Consider the following 19,802-nt stretch of genomic DNA (forward strand, 5'->3'; position numbering starts at 1 on the left):
CTAGACCCCTGCTCTGTGAGGAACAGGGAGAAAAAAAGCATGGCTGTCCTTGCTAAATAGGGACAACTGGATAAGGAGGGCAACTTCTGAAGCAATGCTATTAACAGCAGGTTGGTTTGCACCAATCAGCAGCTATTCAGCTTAGAAAGAGCTTCATTGGCTGATTTCTGGCAGATTGGGTTAGGGAGTCAGTTGGCAACCCTACAGCTACATCATAACAACAATTCTTAAAAAAAAAAACATTCTTATTGATCAGTCCCCTTCAGGAGTGAGATAATTCCGCAAGGAGCCTCGCCAAACTTTTAAAAATTAAAACACCTCTCTACTTCTGCCTGGGCTTTCAGCACCAGCTTGATCAGCAGGTTTTTCTTTTAAATATTTATACCCCCTTGCATTCCTAATAGATGCTCACCCATTTTTCAAGGCAGCTCATTAATTATCACATTTTGCAGGTGACTGGATTTATCTCCAGACTGAGAAAAGTTTCTGTTTGCTGATCAGGCTGCTGTTAAAGAGGCACTGGGGTTGTGTGTGTGTGTGAGGGTGGGGTTGTCTGGGCAATCGAAAATCTTACCAGTGATATATTTGCAAAGGGGGGGGGAGAAGTGCAGAATATGAGAAAAGGGGGAATCCTAGAATAGAATCAGAAGAGGAGTTGGTTTTTATAAGCCGTTTCTCTACCACTTAAAGGCAGAATCAAACTGGCTTACAATCATCTTCCCTTCCCCTCTCCACAACAGACACCCTGTGAGGCAGGTGGGGCTGAGAGAGTGTGACTAGCCCAAGGTCACCCAGCTGGCTTCATGCGTAGGAGTGGGGAAACAAATCTAATTCACCAGATTAGCCTCTGCCGTTTATGTGGAGGAGTGGGGAATCGAACCCAGTTCTCCAGATTAGAGTCCACCGCTCTTAACCACAACACCACGCTGGCTCTCAGAGAGTTGGAAGGGACCACCAGGGTCATCTAGTCCAACCCCCTGCACAATGCAGGAAATTCACAACTACATCCCCCCCCAAACCCCCAGTGACCCCCCTACTCCAAGCCCAGAAGAGGGACTCAAGGAAGGGGGGGCAATTTTTCCTTGCAAGGTGGGCCTGGATAGAAAAGCTTTACAGACCCCTCCACTCCCCCCCAAAAAAAATGGGGCTATGGAAAAGGGTTTATTTTTTTAATTATTATTATTATTATTATTTTAAATTTTTATTATTTTTTATAACATAAAACATAAAACAAAAAAAGGATTATTTTTTATTTATTAGGGAGCCTCGGGGAGCAAGGAATTGTGGGGGGGGGTGTTAAATTGCAGGGCAGATTCTATAGGAAAGCCCATTGGTGGGCAGAATTGGGGGCGTGGCCAGCCCTCCGGGGGGCGTGTCCCGCGGGGGCTGATTAGCATATCGCGCCGGGGCCCCGCCCCCTCCGCCTCAGCGCTTCCCCTCACCTGCGCACCACCACGGCCCCCAGCAGCAGCAGGAAGACGCCCCCCACGAGCCGCCTCCGCCGGCGACCCCCGCAGCCCCACATGGCCGGGAAGCCGTCCGGCCCAGCCCCGGCTCCGTTACCAGGGACTCCGGCCGCCCGCACCATCGGCAGTGCCGTTACTAAGACGGGCTCCTCCCATTGGAGGAGGGCGGGCCCCTTCGCTCGCCTCCCGTTGGTCGCTGTCGAGGGATCAAAAGGAGGGGCGGGAGGTGGCCGCTGCTTCGAGCGGGTTGGGCGGCGGCGTTCCGAAGGGGGCGGGCCTTCGTTCCGGGTTGGGTGGCGGCCCGGTCGATCATTTTTCTGGCTCTCCGCGCCTAATCTTTCCTTTCCAGGCAAAATTTGCCCGACGTTGCTTAGCAACCACAACCGCAAAATTACACTTTGGTGGGGGAGCGCTCTGCACATGTTCAGAGACCTGGATTTATTTGAATTTATTTATGACGATATGATTAATAATTTCATCTTTACTACTAAGGGGGGGGAGGAAGAGGCCTGTTAATTTCAGAGGGGCAGCTGTAATCTGTCACAGCAAAAGATAATTAGGGAGTCTTGTGACACCTTTAAAAACTTGCAGGATTTTCATTGCAGCATAACGTTTTTCACCATAACTAGATCACACTTGTTTTTATATATATATATATATATATATATATATATATATATATATATATATATATATATATATATATATATATATATATATATACACACACACACACACACACACACACACACACACACACACACACACACACACACATATATATATATATATATAATTTTCTTGATTTAAAATGTCAACATATAATACACTTATCCAATGTTAAAGAATGCTAATAATACTAAAAAGTCAAATAATATTGCTAAATTAATCACAAATTGACTTCCCCCTCTCCCTCTTCCATCTAAAAATAAATTGTATAATCTTTTGCTAACGGAACTAATCCCAATACTATTTTAATTAATATATTCTTGTCCTATCTAACATTATTAAATCACGACCTAATATAAAATTGATAAAAAGTGTAGATAAGGGATTAGATCAAAGACTATATTTTAAATGGTCCCATTAAGAATTAAATTTTTCCAAAAATATTAATTACATAGTTTAACAATTGACAAAAACAATAAAAGATAAAAAGGAACCATTATTAAGAATATTCATATATAATCAGTGGTATATTAATTTCCCCTACACCTCCTTTCCTTTCCAGGCAAATATTTGCCCGAAGTTGCTTAGCAGCCACAACCGCAAAATTACACTTTGGTGGGGGAGCGCTCTACACATGTTCAGAGACCTGGATTTATTTGAATTTATTTATGAAGATATGATTAATAATTTCATTTTTACTAGTAAGCGAGGGGGAAGGAAGAGGCCTGTTAATTTCAGAGGGGCAGCTGTAGTCTGTCACAGCAAAAGATAATTAGGGAGTCTTGTGACACCTTTAAAAACTTGCAGGATTTTCATTCCAGCATAATGTTTTTTAGCATAACTAGATCACACTTGTTGAGGTACAGTTATGGGGCTTCTCACCATGCAGTCACTTTATAGAGGGCTATGAAAAACGAATGTCAAGATTGAAGCACCATATAAAGCAGTTACATACAGGGTGAAATGTAATCATGTAAAATTCAAATCTAATAAAGAAATTTGCTACGATCAGCAGAAGACAAAAGAGACCCCCTCACCTCTGCAGGAGTATATCGTATACCTTGTAGTTGTCGACAGGTTTACATCGGGACCACACAACGCAGCATACAAACAAGGATAAAAGAACATGAAAGATACTGCAGACTGGGCCAACCTGAGAAATCAGCAGTGGCTGAACATGGACTGACCCAAACAGGACACAGGGTCTTATTCCAAGACACTGAAAGACTGGACAATTCCACCAACTATTTTGTCAGATTGCACAGAGAAGCCATTGAAATTCATAAACATCAGCACAACTTTAACAGAAAAGAAGAGAGTTTAAGAATGAATAAGGCTGGGCGTCCTGTCCTGAAAACCTCCAGACTAACAAAGACTACAGTCCACAATAGCCATGCAGATTAGCTTTAGATTTCACACATTAACAGATCACTTCAGGATACAATGGTTCCATATTAACATACCACACCCTCATTAGCACATTATCTTGATACTTACAGGACAATGATTAGCACATTACCTTTAATACTTTGCAGGACAATGACTCAGCTCAAACCAAACCCCCTTCTGACTATATATTACTCTTCCTACACACTTGCCACTGAGAGACACTGTCCTTCAGTGTTACTCCTCTGAAGATGCCTGCCACAGCTGCTGGTGAAACGTCAGGAAAGAAAATACCAAGACCACGGTCACAAAGCCTGGATAGCCTACAAGAACCGATGAACTCTGACCGTGAAAGCCTTCGACAATATTCTAATAAAGAAAAACAGAAGAAGATCCCTGCCGGATCAGAGCAGTGGTTCATCTGGTCCAGCATCCTGTCTCCCACAATGGCCAGCCAGTTCCTCTGGAGGTCTAACAACAGGGTACAGAGCCCGAGGCCTTCCCCTGATGTTGTCTTCCAACGCTGGTACTCAGTGTCTTTGGGGAGATTTCCTTTAATCACCATATAAACATACAGACATAGAGCTGGAAGGGGTCTTAAGGGTCATCTAGTCCAACCCTCCGTACAATGTAGGAAATTCACAACTACTTCCCCTGCCCCACTCCCCCAGTGACACCCTGCTCTATGCCCAGAGGAAGGCAAAAAACCTCCAGGATCCCTGGCCAATATGGCCTGGAGGAAAATTCCTTCCTGACCCCAAAGAGGGGTCAGGCCATCAACGTGACCATGGGCATGTAAGAAAGGGCTACGAGAGCTGAGCCCTTCCGGCCCTCCCTCTCGTGATCTAAGTTCACAGAAACAATTGATTGTCTTTTTGCTCTGCTTGTGGGCATCTGAGTGGCCACTATGACAAGCAGGATGCTGGACTGGATGGGCCTTGAGTCTGCCCCAGCAGGGCAGTCCTGACGTTCTTGTTGACAAGGTTAGCCGAATGGAACACCCAGATTCAGATGCAGTGTACCACTGAATGCCACTCATAGCTTAATGACAAAGGCCTTTCTTATGTTCTTATTGCATACTCCTATGCTTGTTTACTTAGGAATAAGCCTTACCAAGTTTAATGAGAGTTACTCTCCCAGAAAATGTGCTTTGAATAGCAGCCTTCATAACATTTTCCTCCCATTGAGATGGGGGAGGGATGAATTTCCAGGGCAAGTCCTGTGACTCAAGAGTCTCTTGTGTTTGTAGAGTCCCGTCAAGTCACAACTGACTTATGGTGACCCCAGCAAGGGGCTTCCAAGCCAAGCGAGAAGCAGAGGTGGTTTCCCATTGACTTCCTCTGCAGAGTCTTCCTTGGTGGTCTCCCTTCCAAGTACTGACCCTGCTTAGCTTCGGAGATCTGACAAGATTGAGCTATACCATGCTGCCTTCCCTCTCCATTAGCCTCTGGCAAGCCCCATTTTCAACAACAGGCACACCCTGGGCAAAGATTTATTGACAGACGCTATCAGTGTACAGCATCTAAGGGTAAATTCCAACCCCCCACTCTGGAAAAAAAAATGCACAAACTACAGCCAGTAGGACAGATCGTAAAACAAATTAAGAGCAAAACTATGACCTGTTTGTAAACAGAATAATGACAACTAGAACTGAGGGCAAGGAGGAGGGATCGTTGAGGAAATGCCAGATGAAAGAAAAAAGGCTCCACCCCCTGGCAGAAGACAGTGACAAAAAGGGGACAAATCCAGTATTTTTAGCACAGCTGTCTTCTGGAAAGCAATGGTAGTGTCCTTGTTGGTTTCCTCCCTTCTCTTACCCTCACAACAGCCTTGTGATGTAGGTTAGGGAGAATGAGTGTGACGGGCTTAGCAGAACCAGAAACAATTACATACATTTGCTTGATGTGCATATGTCATTCAGCTTGCCAAACAGTTTTTTCGTGGTGCAGAATTTTACTTATTTGAAACACGGACGAGAGGCAATCTTCTGTATAGCTCAGCATAAGTATAGAACCGCTGTCCCTGTGTGACCAGGCTCTCTCTACAAACACATGCAAGAGAGAAAAGGTAAACAGAAGTCTGAGAGAGTAGAGGTCATAGCAACCCTGCTGGAAGAGGATTACTCATGCCTCTACTAATCTATTGCATCCAGAATGTGTGTGTGTGTGTGTGTGTGTAAAACTAGAACTCTCCTTCCCATTTACCCACCCACTTCCTCTCAATGCCACATTTTGGATCCCTGCAATGTGCACACTCGAGAGCGTTCTCTCACTCCAGCAAGAACAATTGCTGCCAAACAAGAAATAAATGCATATTGGAACTAGAAACAGAAAAAAAGACAATCAGCTTTTATTGATGCCAACATTGAAAAACAAAACCAATCTGTGCTTGGATTCCTTTTCTTGCTGGATCCTTACAAAAAGGTCACGCTGCGGGTGTGCGGGACACCAGGTGATCATTTCCAGTCCATCAGTGTGATCAACAGGCACCAACAGTAAGAGAATAAGCACATTGTTGGATGGTGGGAGAGATCAGTGGTTTCATTGGGGATGGTGCGGGGGGATTATTGACAGCCGAGAAATGAAATCTGTCTCTTGTTCCTGTTGCTTGACCTAAAAAAGGGAGCTCGGTCTGGATAAAGACACAGAGCTTCAAGAGGCATTTGTGGTTTCGTACACCCACCGTTGGGGGAAATGCTGTCTCTGGGAAATGTGGGTTTAGCAGGAAGGTATTCTCACTCCTCAAGGTGCACAGAATCCATAAGGATTTGTCCTGATGTCCAATCCCATCTCTGGTGCATGGCCGGCCAATTCCAGCCAGTGATGTTTCTTTCCACAGGATATCGGCAGATGGCTCAGAGCTGGGACTTCAGGGACAAAAGGTTCCATTTAGATCTTGGGGGCATTTGTCTCTCCCCACCCCACCCCCCCACAGTTGCAGCGATGGTGCATGGCACGGCTTAGTACAGAAACAGTGTGCCTTACAAGCAAGGACTGTCGAAGCAACAGACAGCGCCGTCGTTGTTGGAGTGGATAGAGTGAAGAGACCAGCTCCCGACTCTACACCTGTAACAGACTTCTGGCCACAATCATCCTCATCACCTCGTTGGTACCTATAGCGAGCCAAATTGGAAGGAGAGAGATAACAGTGGTTAGCAAAGTAGCCCAACTGCGCATCTTGGGCATATGCTCGGTAAGCATGGGGAAGTCAGACTGAAATTTGGAACCCGGAGGATCTCAGCTTCCCCTTTTAGAAAAAAGGAAGCAATCAAGCTTCTAGTCCTCATGGAGGCCAGTGCTGAAGGTGCAGGCAGCGCCTGTCTGAGGCTCTGAAAAACGTATGCCAATGAAGAAGAAGATGAGAGGGAGGGCACCTTGGCCATCTTCTGGGAATGGAGTAGGGGGTCACTGGGGGTGTGGGAGGAAGATAGTTGTGAATTTCCTGCATTGTGCAGGGGGTTGGACTAGATGACCCTGGTGGTCCCTTCCAACTCTATTATTCTATGAGGAAGAGGAAGAGGAGTTGGTTTTTATACCCTGCTTTTCTCTACCTTGAAGGAGTCTCAAAGTGGCTTACGATCGCCTTCCCTTCCCCTCCCCACAACAGACACCTTGTGAGGTACACATGAACACATGAAGCTGCCTTATACTGAATCAGACCCTTGGTTCATCAAAATCAGTATTGTCTACTCAGACCGGCAGCAGCAGGTAGGTGGGGCTGAGAGGGTTCAGAGAGAGCTGTGACTAGCCCAAGGTCACCTAGCAGGCTTCATGTGAAGGAGTGGGGAAACCAACTCGGTTCACCAAATTAGAGTCTGCTTGCTCATGTGGAGGAGTGGGGAATCAAACCCAGTTCTCCAGATTAGAGTCTGCCACTCTTAACCACTATACCATGCTGGCTCCCAAACTCAAAAATTTACAAGCAAGGAGGATCAGAACTGAGAATCAAACTTCCACATGTGACCTCTTAAGTGTAAGTGCCAAGTCATACATTCAAATCAACCCATTAGGTTGCTTTAGGAACATGGCGGAGCATTTATGGGCAAGCAATGGTCGGAGGGGGAAGGCAGCCATCCTCCAAATTACCTTCCAAAATCTGGTGGACTCGGATATCTCGCACAAATTGCTGCACAGCATAGTCCTTCAGGTACCCATAGCCTCCGTGCATTTGAAGGGCCTGGTTGCAGATCTAGGAAGGAGAGAAGAAGCAACAGTCACTGAGGCAGGGAAGCTATGGCCTTTTATGCATGGCTGTTTCCCTCGTGGTCCCATCCCCCCGCTTGGACTACTTCGGGGCTTTGCTTTGATTATGCTTGCATTTTCCGACCATCAGAGGTCGCCTTGCTCTTCCTGCACATTTCCCTCGAGTTTTCTGGGTGCTGGCTAAACACGAAATCCAGAAAATGCAGGCAAAATGCACAGGGAGAGCAAGGTGACCTCTGACGGTCAGAAAATGCAAGCATAAGCAAAGCAAAGCCCCAAAGTAGCACATGGCCTTTCCCAGGGAGTCCACAGCAGAGCAGAACTGGGACAAGAAATCTGCCGTACAGGCGGTCCGAAATATCAGACCATTGTCCCAGCGGAGAATAAAGTCTTTAAAGTTCAGCATCGGCATTGCTTGTGGCAGATCTGGTGTTATTTTTAAAATGTGTTCTGTTACACAGAGAGAATTTAGGTCCATGTCAACTGTCTTTATACAATATATAAATATTTCTTTCAGGGAGGTTTTGAAGAAAATGTAACATCGCCATCTAGAGGCCATTGGGGGTCTACTAAGAGAAACATCTCCAAAGTCTGTCTCGTCGACTAAGCTTGTAAGGCTTGGCAAATGAAGAGGAAGGTTTTTGTACTGTTCTCACAATAACCATCCCCTTAGCATGGACGTAAGAACATAAGAAAGGCCCTGCTGGATCAGACCAAGGCCCATCAAGTCCAGCAGTCTGTTCACACAGTGGCCAACCAGGTGCCTCTAGGCAGCCCACAAACAAGACGACTGCAGCAGCACCATCCTGCCTGTGTTCCACCGCACCCAAAATAATAGGCATGCTCCTCTGATACTAGAGAGAATAGGTATGAAGCATGACTAGTATCCATTCTAACTAACAGCCATGAATACTCCTCTCCTCCATGAATATGTCCACTCCTCCCTTAAAGCCCTCCAAGCTGGCAGCCATCACCACATCCTGGGGCAGGGAGTTCCACAATTTAACTATGCGTTGTGTGAAAAAATACTTCCTTTTATCTGTTTTGAATCTCGCACCCTCCAGCTTTAGCGGATGACCCCGTGTTCTAGTATTATGGGAGAGGGAGAAAAACATCTCCCTGTCCACTCTCTCCAAACCATGCATAATTTTATAGACCTCCATCATGTCTCCCCTCAGCCGCCTTCTTTCCAAGCTAAACAGCCCTAAGCTGAGACACTGAGAGGAGCAGAAAAGTGAGGGCAGTCAACAGAAGAAAGGATTCCTCTTTAGCACAGGAAGGTTCAAAAAAATCCCCATCCACAAAAACTCTCCTTTGCCTTCTCTCTCTTCCATCCAGCCTAGCCTCACACACACCCCATGTCAATCAGTCCTCCATGCTTGCAGTGCTGGCCCCTCTGCCCACTAGTTACCGTGTTTCCCCGAAAATAAGACACTGTCTTATATTTATTTTTCCTCAAGAAGACACACTATGGCTTATTTTCCGGGGATGTCTTATTCCGAGGGAATCAGAACTGTCCTCCCTCTCGGCTCCCATTCTCCCCTTACCACCCCCTTCCGGTCCCGCCCCCAGAGGCCCGGGCGCGCTGGTTGCAGAGCCTTTGAAGCGGCTGCGGGAGACCGCCTCTGCTGAGCTGGGCTCCTCCTGGTCTTTTCCACCCCAGCCCCGGGCGCGCTGGTTGCCGGGCCTTTGAAGCAGCCGCGGGAGACTGCATCTGCTCAGCTGGGCTCCTCCTGGTCTTCTCCACACCAGCCCCGGGGTGCCTTATTTTCGGGGTATGGCTTATATTAAGCAAATGCTTAGAAACGCTGCTACGGCTTATTTTATGGGTATGTCTTATTTTCAGGGAAACACGGTAGATCATATATTCTGTCATGTCACTTAACTTCCTGTCAAATGATTAGTGGGTCCCAGGCTTGGAAAGATCAAAGGCCATTGCTCTTGAGCTTCTTGAGCCAGTGTGGCATAGTGGTTAAGAGCAGTGGACTCTAACCCGGACAACCCGGTTTGATTCCCCACTCCTCCACATCAGCAGACTCTAATCTGGTGAACTGGGTTGGTTTCCGTACTCCTCCACATGAAGCCTGCTGGGTGACCTTGGACTAGTCACAGTTCTCTCTGAACTCTCTCAGCCTCACCTGCCTCACAAGGTGTCTGTTGTGGGGAGAGGAAGGGAAGGAGATTGTAAGCCAGTATGATTCTCCTTAAAAGGTAGAGAAAGTCAGCATATAAAAACCAACTCTTCTTCTCCTTCCCAAAAGGATTGCTTGGCTTGTGACGAACACACTGTTTTTCCAAACAAATTCATCCATCACGATTTCTTGTCTCACTGAGGATTTCCTGGTAACCTTCCGAGAAAGCCTGCAGTTCCCTCTTTATTTCTTATTCAGGGAAACGGGATGTCAAAGGATGACTGTCAAATCTGTGGGGAAGTGGGAAATGTCAGCACGTTTGCCTACCGCAAAGCACTCGTCCGTGGCAAAGAGCTTGGCCATGGAGCACAGAGCCACGGCGTCCTCACGGTTCTCTTGCAGTGCCTGTGCCGCGTTCCGCACCATCAGCCGTGACGCCACCAGTTGCGTCGCCATCTCAGCCAGCTGGAACTGGAGATACTGTCCCCCCCAACAAAAGGACAGAGCGAAGCAGAAAGGGGATTAATGCTTACTCAGAAGGCTTAATGGATGGCCCAAACAAAAAAAGACCCATTTCTTTTCCTGCTGGTAACACATTCCATTTCTCCCCAAAGCAGAATGGGCTATCTCTGGTCTTTATTTCAGCTGAGCTACACTATATCAACTGCAGTCATCATTGGAGGCCCTGCTATGGGTGCCCCGCCTTCTGAGATTACTCAGGGGAAGAGGGAGAGGGCCTTCTTGGTGGTGGCACCACAACTCTGGAACTCTTGTGCCAGGGAGACTCAAGTGTCTCTTTCCGCTGGCATCTTTTGACAGTGGGTGAAAGCTTTTTTGTTTCGTTAGGCATGCTCTCAGTGACCCCTTTTTCCACTCCAATATTGTAATTGTTGTTTTTATGGGGTTTTTTACATTTATTTTAGCTCTTGGTGGCCCTTATGAGAGCAGAAAGGCATGGTAAAATTTTTGGGGGGAAATAGGATTAATTAAATATACATACAGGAACATCATACATACAGGAGAGCCAGCATGGTGTAGTGGTTAAGAGCAGTGGACTCTGATCTGGAGAACCGGGTTGGTTTCCCCACTCCTCCACATGAAGCCAGCTGGGTGACCTTGGGCTAGTCACAGCTCTGTTAGAGCTCTCCCAGCCCCACCTACCTCACAGGGTGCCTTTTGTGGGGAGGGGAAGGGAAGGCGATTGTAAGCCGGTTTGATTCTCCCTTAAGTGGTAGAGAAAGTCGGCCTATGAAAACCAACTCTTCTTCTTCATCATCATCATCATATGATTGACATATGGCTGCTGTAGCTCAAATGTCCCTCCAGCAGAGGGCGGTAGAGAAGAGCATTTTAAATGATGGCCAACCTTTTTGGCCAACCCGCTGCAACTTAAGTTCCAGCTAGGAGACAGGCCAACTTGGTCAAGCGCTGCAAGGAATTCAGATACAATTAAGGCCGTCTTGACCGTGCACCTTCACCAGTCTCCTCTGGTTCTGTGTGGGGGCTGCCACAACCCCGCCGCTTCATGTGCTTCGAGCAAATGGAAACAGCCACAGCTGCCACAGTACCCGATGCTCCCAGCAGGGCGGCCAAGTGGCATTCGTTTGGGGCCGACCATTCCCTTCCCAAAGGGAGGGCTCCGTCGTAAGGGCAAATATCCACATTAAGAAGTCACCTGACTGCTCGCTAGGAATTCCCCAAACTGCTTGCGGACTTTGAGGTGATCCCGGGCCAAGAGGATGCAGGCATGGGCGGCGCCCAACGAACACGAAGCTGGAGCAGGAAATCCAAATGGATATGTTGTTAAGCACAGGAACTCTGTACTCCCAAGTCCCCACAACAGCTAGGGTTGCCAACCTGCAGGTACTAGCTGGAGATCTCCTGCTGTTACAACATCTCCTGCCGATAGAGATCAGTACCCCTGGAGAAAAATGGCCGCTTTGGCAATTGGACTCTATGACATTGAAGTCCCTCCCCAAACCCCGCCCTTCTCAGGCTGCGCCCCAAAAACCTCCCGCCCGTGGCGAAGATGGACCTGGCAACCTTAACGACTGCCCCTTTCTGTGCTGCTCTTACCAATGTTAATCCTCCCTCCATTCAGACCCTTCATGGCAATGTTGAAACCCTGCCCTTCCTCTCCCAGTCGGTTAGCCACCGGAACGGCACAGTCCTCAAAGATCACAGCCCGGGTCGGCTGGGAGTTCCAGCCCACCTGCAGGAAAAGAGGAAACTCTTTGTACACATCACATCACAGCAGCAATTGCTGGGATGGCTTCCATTTGTTTTGCACACATTCATTTTATAGACCCAGCAGTGTGCATTGCTCTACAGAGAACAAGAAAACAGACCCCTTTCCCCAAAGAGCTTCCAAAGACAAAGTTTCTTAATATGGAAGCAGAAGTGGGGATAAACTAGGGAAGGTGTTGATTCAAGTCCCATGTACTTGGACTTAATTTCAGCAGGGAAAGGTGAGAGTGCTAAAGGTTTTGTGGAAAAGTGGATTTTGAGGAAGGATATGGAGGAAGGGAGAAAAGTGGCAGCTTCTGGCTAAAGGCTCCAAGCAAGAACTCGAGAGACCGTTTGCGACCCTGCCCAGAACTCGAGAGACCGGCTGCGACCCCACTCAGAACTCAAGAGACCGGCTGCATCCCAGCTCTTTTACCTTCTTCTCCTTCTTTCCAAAACTCAGTCCCGGGGTTCCTTTCTCCAGCACCAGGCAGGAAATGCCTTTGGCACCTGGCCCTCCTGTACGGCACATGACTACATACATATCTGTATCACCTCCGCCACTGATGAAAGCCTAGAAGGAAATTGCAAGAACATTTATCATTCAGGAATTCCCCAATCCTCAATCAACAGCAAGCCTAGGATGGACGGAAGCTGCAACATGCAGTCTGTGCTTTCAAGACCCTTGGAATCAGAAGGCAAGGGGGAGAAGGAATATGGCAGAAGAAGCAGCGTTGGTTTTTATATGCCAACTTTCTCTACCACTTACGGAAGAATCAAACCGGCTTACAATCGCCTTCCCTTCCCCTCCCCACAACAGACACCTGTGAGGTAGGTGGGGCTGAAAGAACTGTGACTGGCCTAATGTCACCCAGCTGGCTTCATGTGTAGGAGTGGGGAAATAAATCCAGTTCACCAGATTAGCCTCCGCCGCTCATGTGGAAAAGTGAGGACTCAAACCCAATTCTCCAGATCAGAGCCCACCGCTTCAAACCACTGTTCTTAACCACTATATCACACAGGCTGAACAGAAAAATAAAAAGAGGACGAGAAACTGGGGAAGGGGGTGGGTAGACAAAGGAAGTGCTCGGAAAAGCAATCCATAACTATCAGTGACTAAGAGCATTAGAAGGCCATGGATCCATCTGGTCTAACATCCTATTTCTATTAGCAGCAAGTCAGAATCTTTGAGAATCCCACAAACAGGGCCTAAAAGCAATGGCCCTCTTTTGTTTGCAGGCCCCAGCATCTAGTAAGCAAAGGTATATTGCCTTTGACAATTGGGGTTCTATTTAGCTTTCATGGGTAACAGACACTGATAGGCCCATCCTCCATTCATCTGTCCAGTCCCATTTTTACAGTCCTTGAAACTGAGGGCCAAATCACCACATCTGTAAAGGGATGTAGAATGGAGGTTAAAAGGAGTTGCAATTCAGGTCGCTGCTTCAAATCCCACCTCAGTCAGAAACTGATAAGATGGCCTTTGACGAGCCATTTTCTCTCCAACTTTAGTGCCTCCTGCCCAATCTTCCAAACGGGAATAATATAGGCCTACCTAACAGGGCGGTTTTAAGGATTATAACAAGACAATGTATATTGTCTCTGATTATCCAAACTGATAACTACGATTATTGAAGCCCAAGGCAATATTCAGAGCACAATCAAGGAAGAATTTTGATTATCTGTTGAGTATTTTTATCCAAGGCACGGAAATTTCGGTTGGTGGGAAAGGTTGCTAGGATGCTGTAACAGGAGAAAGTTCTGGAATATTCATCAGGGAATACATTCTGAGCAGATGTGCTCCCATTTCTACAATCGTTATGGGGAAGAGAAGTAATAATAAGAAGAGTTAGCTTTTATACCTCACTTTTTCTCTATCTTTAAGGAGTCTCAAACTGGCTTACAATCGCCTTCCCTTCCCCACAACAGACATCCTGTGAGGTAGGTGGGGCTGAGAGAGTTTGAAGAGAACTGTGACCAGCCCAAGGTCACCCAGCAGGCTTCATGTGGAGGAGGGGGGAAACCAACCCGGTTCACCAGATAAGCGTCTGCCGCTCACATGGAGGAGTGGGGAATCAAACCTGGTTCTCCAGATTAGAGTCCGCCGCTCCAAACCACCTCTCTTAACCACTACACCACGCTGGGGGTGTTTTAATTTTTAAAACCTTGGCAAGACTCTTTGCGGAATCCACCGCTCCTAACCACTACACCACACTGGCTCAGACCTTCTCTCATGCTCAGGGGCTGCAGCAGATTTCAAGAAGACGAACACTGGTACCTTGGAGCCATTTAGGACGTACGTGTCACCTTTCCTCTTGGCAGTAGTTAGCAAAGAAGCCGCATCGCTCCCGCTTCCTGGTTGGGAAAAGGAAGAAGGACTCTGAATCGGAAACAACTTTTGGCCACATGATTCCTACCAGGACGACTACCCCCTTCCTATTTGTTCTAAACTGCAAGAGCAGAATTCTTGGCTGCCAATCTTAGTTTATATTTCTCACATGGACACATGAAGCTGCCTTATACTGAATCAGACCCTTGGTCCATCAAAGTCAGTATTATCTGCTCAGACCGGCAGCGGCTCTCCAGGGTCTCAGCCACATCACCTACTTGCCTAGTCCTTCTAACTGGAGATGCCGGGGATTGAACCTGCATGCCAAGCAGATGCTCTACGACTGAGCCACGGCCCTTCCCCAACTTCTCATCTAACTTTGGGCTAGTTGGTCTCTTTCAGCCTAACCCACCTAACAGAGTTCTCACAAGGGTAACACAAAGGTGGATGGGTGGAGAGCAAACAATATGTACCAACCAAAGCACCTTGGAGGAAGGACAGGAGGAAAACATACCAGATAAACAGATATACCCCACCAAGACTCTTGGACTCAGCTAATCCTGAAATGCTACCCCTGTCGTGCCCTAACCTGGATAGCCCAATCTCATCAGATTTTGGAAGCTAAGCAGGGTCGGCTCTTGTTAGTATTTAGATGGGAAACCACCAAAGAAGTTGAGGGTCTCCACGCAGAGGCAGGCAATGGCAAACCACCTCTGAATGTCTCTTGCCTTGAATCCCCTATGGGATCACTATAAATCAGCTGCGACTTGATGGCACTTTGCCCAAACACGTACTTACAACTGTGCTGCAGTCAGTAAGCACCCAACCCCACTCCCCCTATCTCACCTGGCTCAGTCAGGCAGTAAGAAGCCAGCTTCTCCATGCTGCAAAGCGAGGGACAGTACTTGTGCCTCTGTTCTTGGCTCCCAAAGACGTCAATCATCCAAGCGCACATGCTGCAGTAGCAAAATAGAGTGTTATGGAAGCGCTCCAACTTGGATGGGAGACCACCAAGGAAGTCCAGCGCCGCTATGCAGAGGCAGACAATGGCCAACCACTTCTGTTCATCTCTTGCCTGGGAAACCCTACAGGTGCCTATTTTCCAACCCACCTGCCCTTCATACTCACTTATGGATGCTCATATAGGCCGTGGTACTGACACATCCTGTTGAGAGGGCCTCAAAGATGATGGTCGTGTCCAGCCGGGACAACCCCGAGCCCCCCACGTCTGGCTGCACATAGATCCCGCCAAACCCCAACTGGGATGCTTTCCTCATAGTTTCCACTGGGAATATTTCCTGTTAAAATGGAATAAAGGTGAATAAGAACACAAGAATCACAGGTCTTGTGAAATGATTGCTTCTCCTTTTGATATTTCTGCCACTCTGTACTTCAGTTATTTCTATTTCAGTGCTATGTTAAAGTGCATTGAAAGTGGATTGAAAGGGCATTATTCAGGATGTGTGAAAGCCCCTCAGTGAGCAAGGTGGACTATGAGTAACACTGTGTGACATGAGAAGCCTCATCCTCACCTTTTCATCCCATTCTGCCATGTGAGGGGCCATCTCCTTGGCAGCAAAGTCAAAGGCAACTCTTTGGAACTCCTTCTGTTCTTCTGTCAAACCCACTGAAGCTGGGATGCATAAGAGGAAAAAAATTCAAGGCAGGTACCCAGATGTATGCTTCCCAGAACGTTACTCAACAAATACCACCATTTTTGTCTGTGACTCAGTGATAAAGAATTGGTTTGCATGCAGAAGGTCCCAGGTTCAATCCCTGGCATCTGCAATTTAAAAGGGTCAAGTAGTACATGATATGAAAGACCTTTCGAAAGAGATGGCCTGTCTGTGCAGACAATGAGACACCAAAGGTCTAACTCAGTATGAGACAGCTTCATGTGTTTGTCGGTGTATACATACTCCATAGAATCATAAAATCATAGAGTTGGAAGGGTCCACCAGGGTCATCTAGTCCAACCACCTGCACAATGCAGGAAATTCACAACTACCTCCCCCCCCAACACCGCCAGTGACCCCTACTCCATGCCTAGAAGATGGCCAAGATGCCCTCCCTCTCATCATCTGCCTAAGGTCATAGAATCAGCATTGCTGACAGATGGCCATCTAGCCTCTGCTTAAAAACCTCCAGGGAAGGAGAGCCCACCACATCCTGAGGAAGCCTGTTCCACTGAGGAACCGCTCTGTTAGAAAGTCCTTGGGTTTAATTTCAAACTGTTGGTTCTGATTCGACCTCCTGGGGCAACAGAAAACAACTCGGCACCCTTCTCTGTATGACAGCCCTTCAAGTATATGCTGATGAAGACATTGCAAAATCCAGATGGGTATATCCCATTCTCTTTATCATTATGGTTGGGCTTTGTATCCCTTTGGCAGGGTTTAACAAGCAAGGGAAATTTACTTGGTTGGCTATAGGTTGTCACTCTAGAAAAAAAAACATTGGAGGTGTTGTCCAGAGTCACCTGACCAGGTGCCCATGGTTCAAAGAGCACCTGCCTTCAAGCTAGACATCCATCTGTCAGCAATGCGGATTCTATTAGGCAGATCATGAGAGGGAGGTTATCTTGGCCATCTTCTGGGCATGGAGCAGGGGTAACTGGAGATGTGGGGAGGAGACAGTTGTGAATTTCCTGAATTGTGCAGGGGGTTGGACTAGATGACCCTGATGGTCCCTTCCAGCTCTATGATTCTATGACATTTTTATCCTTTCCTCCTCTATGTTGTCCTCGCAACTACCCTATCAGGTGTGAGAAAGTGACTCAGCTCTTGATTCGATTTCAGGGATTTCCAGACAGGAGACAGATTACGTAGTAGTCATGAGAACATACAGGAAAATGTGAAATCAATGGAGTAATAAAACAAGATCTTATTGAATATAAACAACAACTGAATAACAAACTGGTACATGTTTCTGCCTTACTATGTTTCTCCATACAGCCTCCCCTCAGTTCCATAACACCTTCTTGCAATGTTGGCATTAAAGCTCCCAGTGCAGCGAGGCTTCATTTAGCATCACAGTAGGTAGAAATCCAACAGGTGCTGCCTCATCGCCACATCTCCATGCTGGGGAAGGCAGCACCCGTCGTACTTCTGCCAGGGAGAAATTCAACAGGTGGTGCTGCATCTCCATGCACAGGTAAATAAGAGGCCATCTGGTGAACGTCTACCTGTCTTACAACTTCTTTTTTATTTTTTTATATATATTTTTATTCTTTTTCAATAATTACTATACATCTCATTAGACAATACATCCTATATAGCAATCTTTGAATGATAAAAAATTAAAGAATTATTAGGTGTATGACTTCAGAGTTAAATATGCTTAATTATAATTGACTTCCCCACCGACTCCCTCCCTCCCTCCAAATATCTAGTGTCTCCTTTGTATTAACATTTTCTAATCCTTATAAGTCATTATTTTAATGTTATACTTTCCCCTCCTTTAATACATTTCAATAAGCAATATTATTAATACAATATTAATAATAAAGAGGGGGAAAAAAGAAGAAAATCATTTAAAAAATGAGGACCCATAACAAAACTCATTAACATAATTTTCTCCAGTCGCTCATCTGTCATAAAAAATGGGGTAGATCTCAAAAAAAACTTTATATACTCCCAAGTAAAAAATTAAGTTGATATTTTCCCTCTACCTCCCCCCCCCCATTTCCCATATTAAGAGTCAAATTGGCTTTCTTAACCCTTCTTTTTAAACTTTTTCTTCTGTCTGGAGTTTCTGTTGTCATTCTGTCTTACAACTTTTAAAGGCAAAGGAGCCCTGCCATGGGGGTTGGGGAGAGTGGGAAAGGGAAAAAGCTAGCTTGCATCCTATGAATTCCTAAACCCCCATGCACGCGACCCTCCACGCCTTCTCCACGATCCTTACGATCAATGCAGGAGGCGATCCCTCTGCTCCCCCATGCCTGCCTGCGCCCCAGGCGCCTTCGCAGCTGCAGCTCCAGCCGCGAGCAGCCTCTCCAAGCCATGGCCAGTGCGGCTCCGCAGGCCAAAGCCGCTGGAGGACGTCACGCCTCTCGCGCTGCTCCCTGGGAGCTGTAGTTCCAGGCTGGGGCCTCCAGCCACGCTCTATCTGGAAGAGAGACTACACTTCCCAGGAGATAATTCACAGTGGGTAGCCGTGTTCGTCTCTGCAGTAGTCGAAAAGGGCAAGAGTCCAGTAGCACCTGAAAGACTAACAAGAATATTTTCTGGCAGGGTTATGAGCTTTCGCGAGCCACAGCTCACTTCTTCAGATACAGCTGGAATGTGAATCCATCTGTCTTTAAGCAGAGGAGAGTGAATTCAGACAAGCATTCGTATGTAAATCTCTTAGACAAAATATTGTCGAAGGCTTTCACGGTCAGAGTTCATTGGTTCTTGTAGGTTATCCGGGCTGTGTAACCGTGGTCTTGGAATTTTCTTTCCTGACGTTTCGCCAGCAACTGTGGCAGGCATCTTCAGAGTAGTAACACTGAAGGACAGTGTCTCTCAGTGTCAAGGGTGTAGAAAGAGTAATATATAGTCAGAAAGGGGTTGGGTTTGAGCTGAGTATTGTCCTGCAAAAGTATTGTCCTGTAAGTATCAAGATAATGTGCTAATGAGGGTATGGTATGTTAATATGGAGAAACTTTTGAAAAAACATAACCTACAAACAGTGTTTAAACCCACCAAGAAAATACAACAAATGCTACGATCAGCAAAAGACAAAAGAGACCCCCTCACCTCTGCAGGAGTATATCGTATACCTTGCAGCTGTGGAGAAGTTTACATCGGGACCACAAAACGCAGCATACAAACAAGGATAAAAGAACATGAAAGATACTGCAGACTTGGCCAACCTGAGAAATCAGCAGTGGCTGAACATGGACTGACACAAACAGGACACAGGGTCTTATTCCAAGACACTGAAAGACTGGACAATTCTACCAACTATTTTGTCAGATTGCACAGAGAAGCCATTGAAATTCATAAACATCAGCACAACTTTAACAGAAAAGAGGAGAGTTTAAGAATGAATAAGGCTTGGCTTCCTGCCCTGAAAAACCTCCAGACAAAGACAACATTCAACAATAGCCATACAGATTAGTTTTGGATTACACACATTAACAGATCACTTCAGGATACAATGGTTCCATATTAACATACCATACCCTCATTAGCACATTATCTTGATACTTACAGGACAATACTTTTGCAGGACAATACTCAGCTCAAACCCAACCCCTCTCTGACTATATATTACTCTTCCTACACCCTTGACACTGAGAGACACTGTCCTTCAGTGTTACTACTCTGAAGATGCCTGCCACAGTTGCTGGCGAAACGTCAGGAAAGAAAATTCCAAGACCACGGTTACACAGCCCGGATAACCTACA

The 19,802-nt window shown here is 46.6% G+C and overlaps 2 protein-coding genes across 2 annotated transcripts in view; both read right to left on the reverse strand.

Annotated features, from left to right (window-relative positions):
* LOC130486747 (beta-galactosidase-1-like protein 2) overlaps nt 1-1,588 on the reverse strand; it is a 61,079-nt gene extending 59,491 nt beyond the window's left edge. The window contains exon 1 of the mRNA XM_056860013.1: nt 1,443-1,588. Within this exon, the coding sequence (XP_056715991.1) occupies nt 1,443-1,588 (146 nt within the window). The remainder of the gene's footprint in view (nt 1-1,442) is intronic.
* Nucleotides 1,589-6,563: 4,975 nt separating this feature from the next.
* On the reverse strand, nt 6,564-18,413 carry ACAD8 (acyl-CoA dehydrogenase family member 8). The gene is made up of 11 exons (XM_056860014.1): nt 18,314-18,413; nt 15,943-16,043; nt 15,539-15,708; nt 15,257-15,366; nt 14,360-14,436; nt 12,518-12,655; nt 11,932-12,067; nt 11,531-11,628; nt 10,183-10,335; nt 7,607-7,709; nt 6,564-6,633 (listed from the first exon to the last, which is right to left on the reverse strand). The coding sequence occupies exons 1-11, from the start codon at nt 18,411-18,413 to the stop codon at nt 6,581-6,583; spliced, it is 1,239 nt and encodes a 412-aa protein (XP_056715992.1). The 3' UTR covers nt 6,564-6,580.
* Nucleotides 18,414-19,802: the final 1,389 nt, after the last annotated feature.

The sequence above is a fragment of the Euleptes europaea genome, chromosome 14, assembly GCF_029931775.1.
Source record: "Euleptes europaea isolate rEulEur1 chromosome 14, rEulEur1.hap1, whole genome shotgun sequence".
NCBI lineage: Eukaryota > Metazoa > Chordata > Lepidosauria > Squamata > Sphaerodactylidae > Euleptes > Euleptes europaea.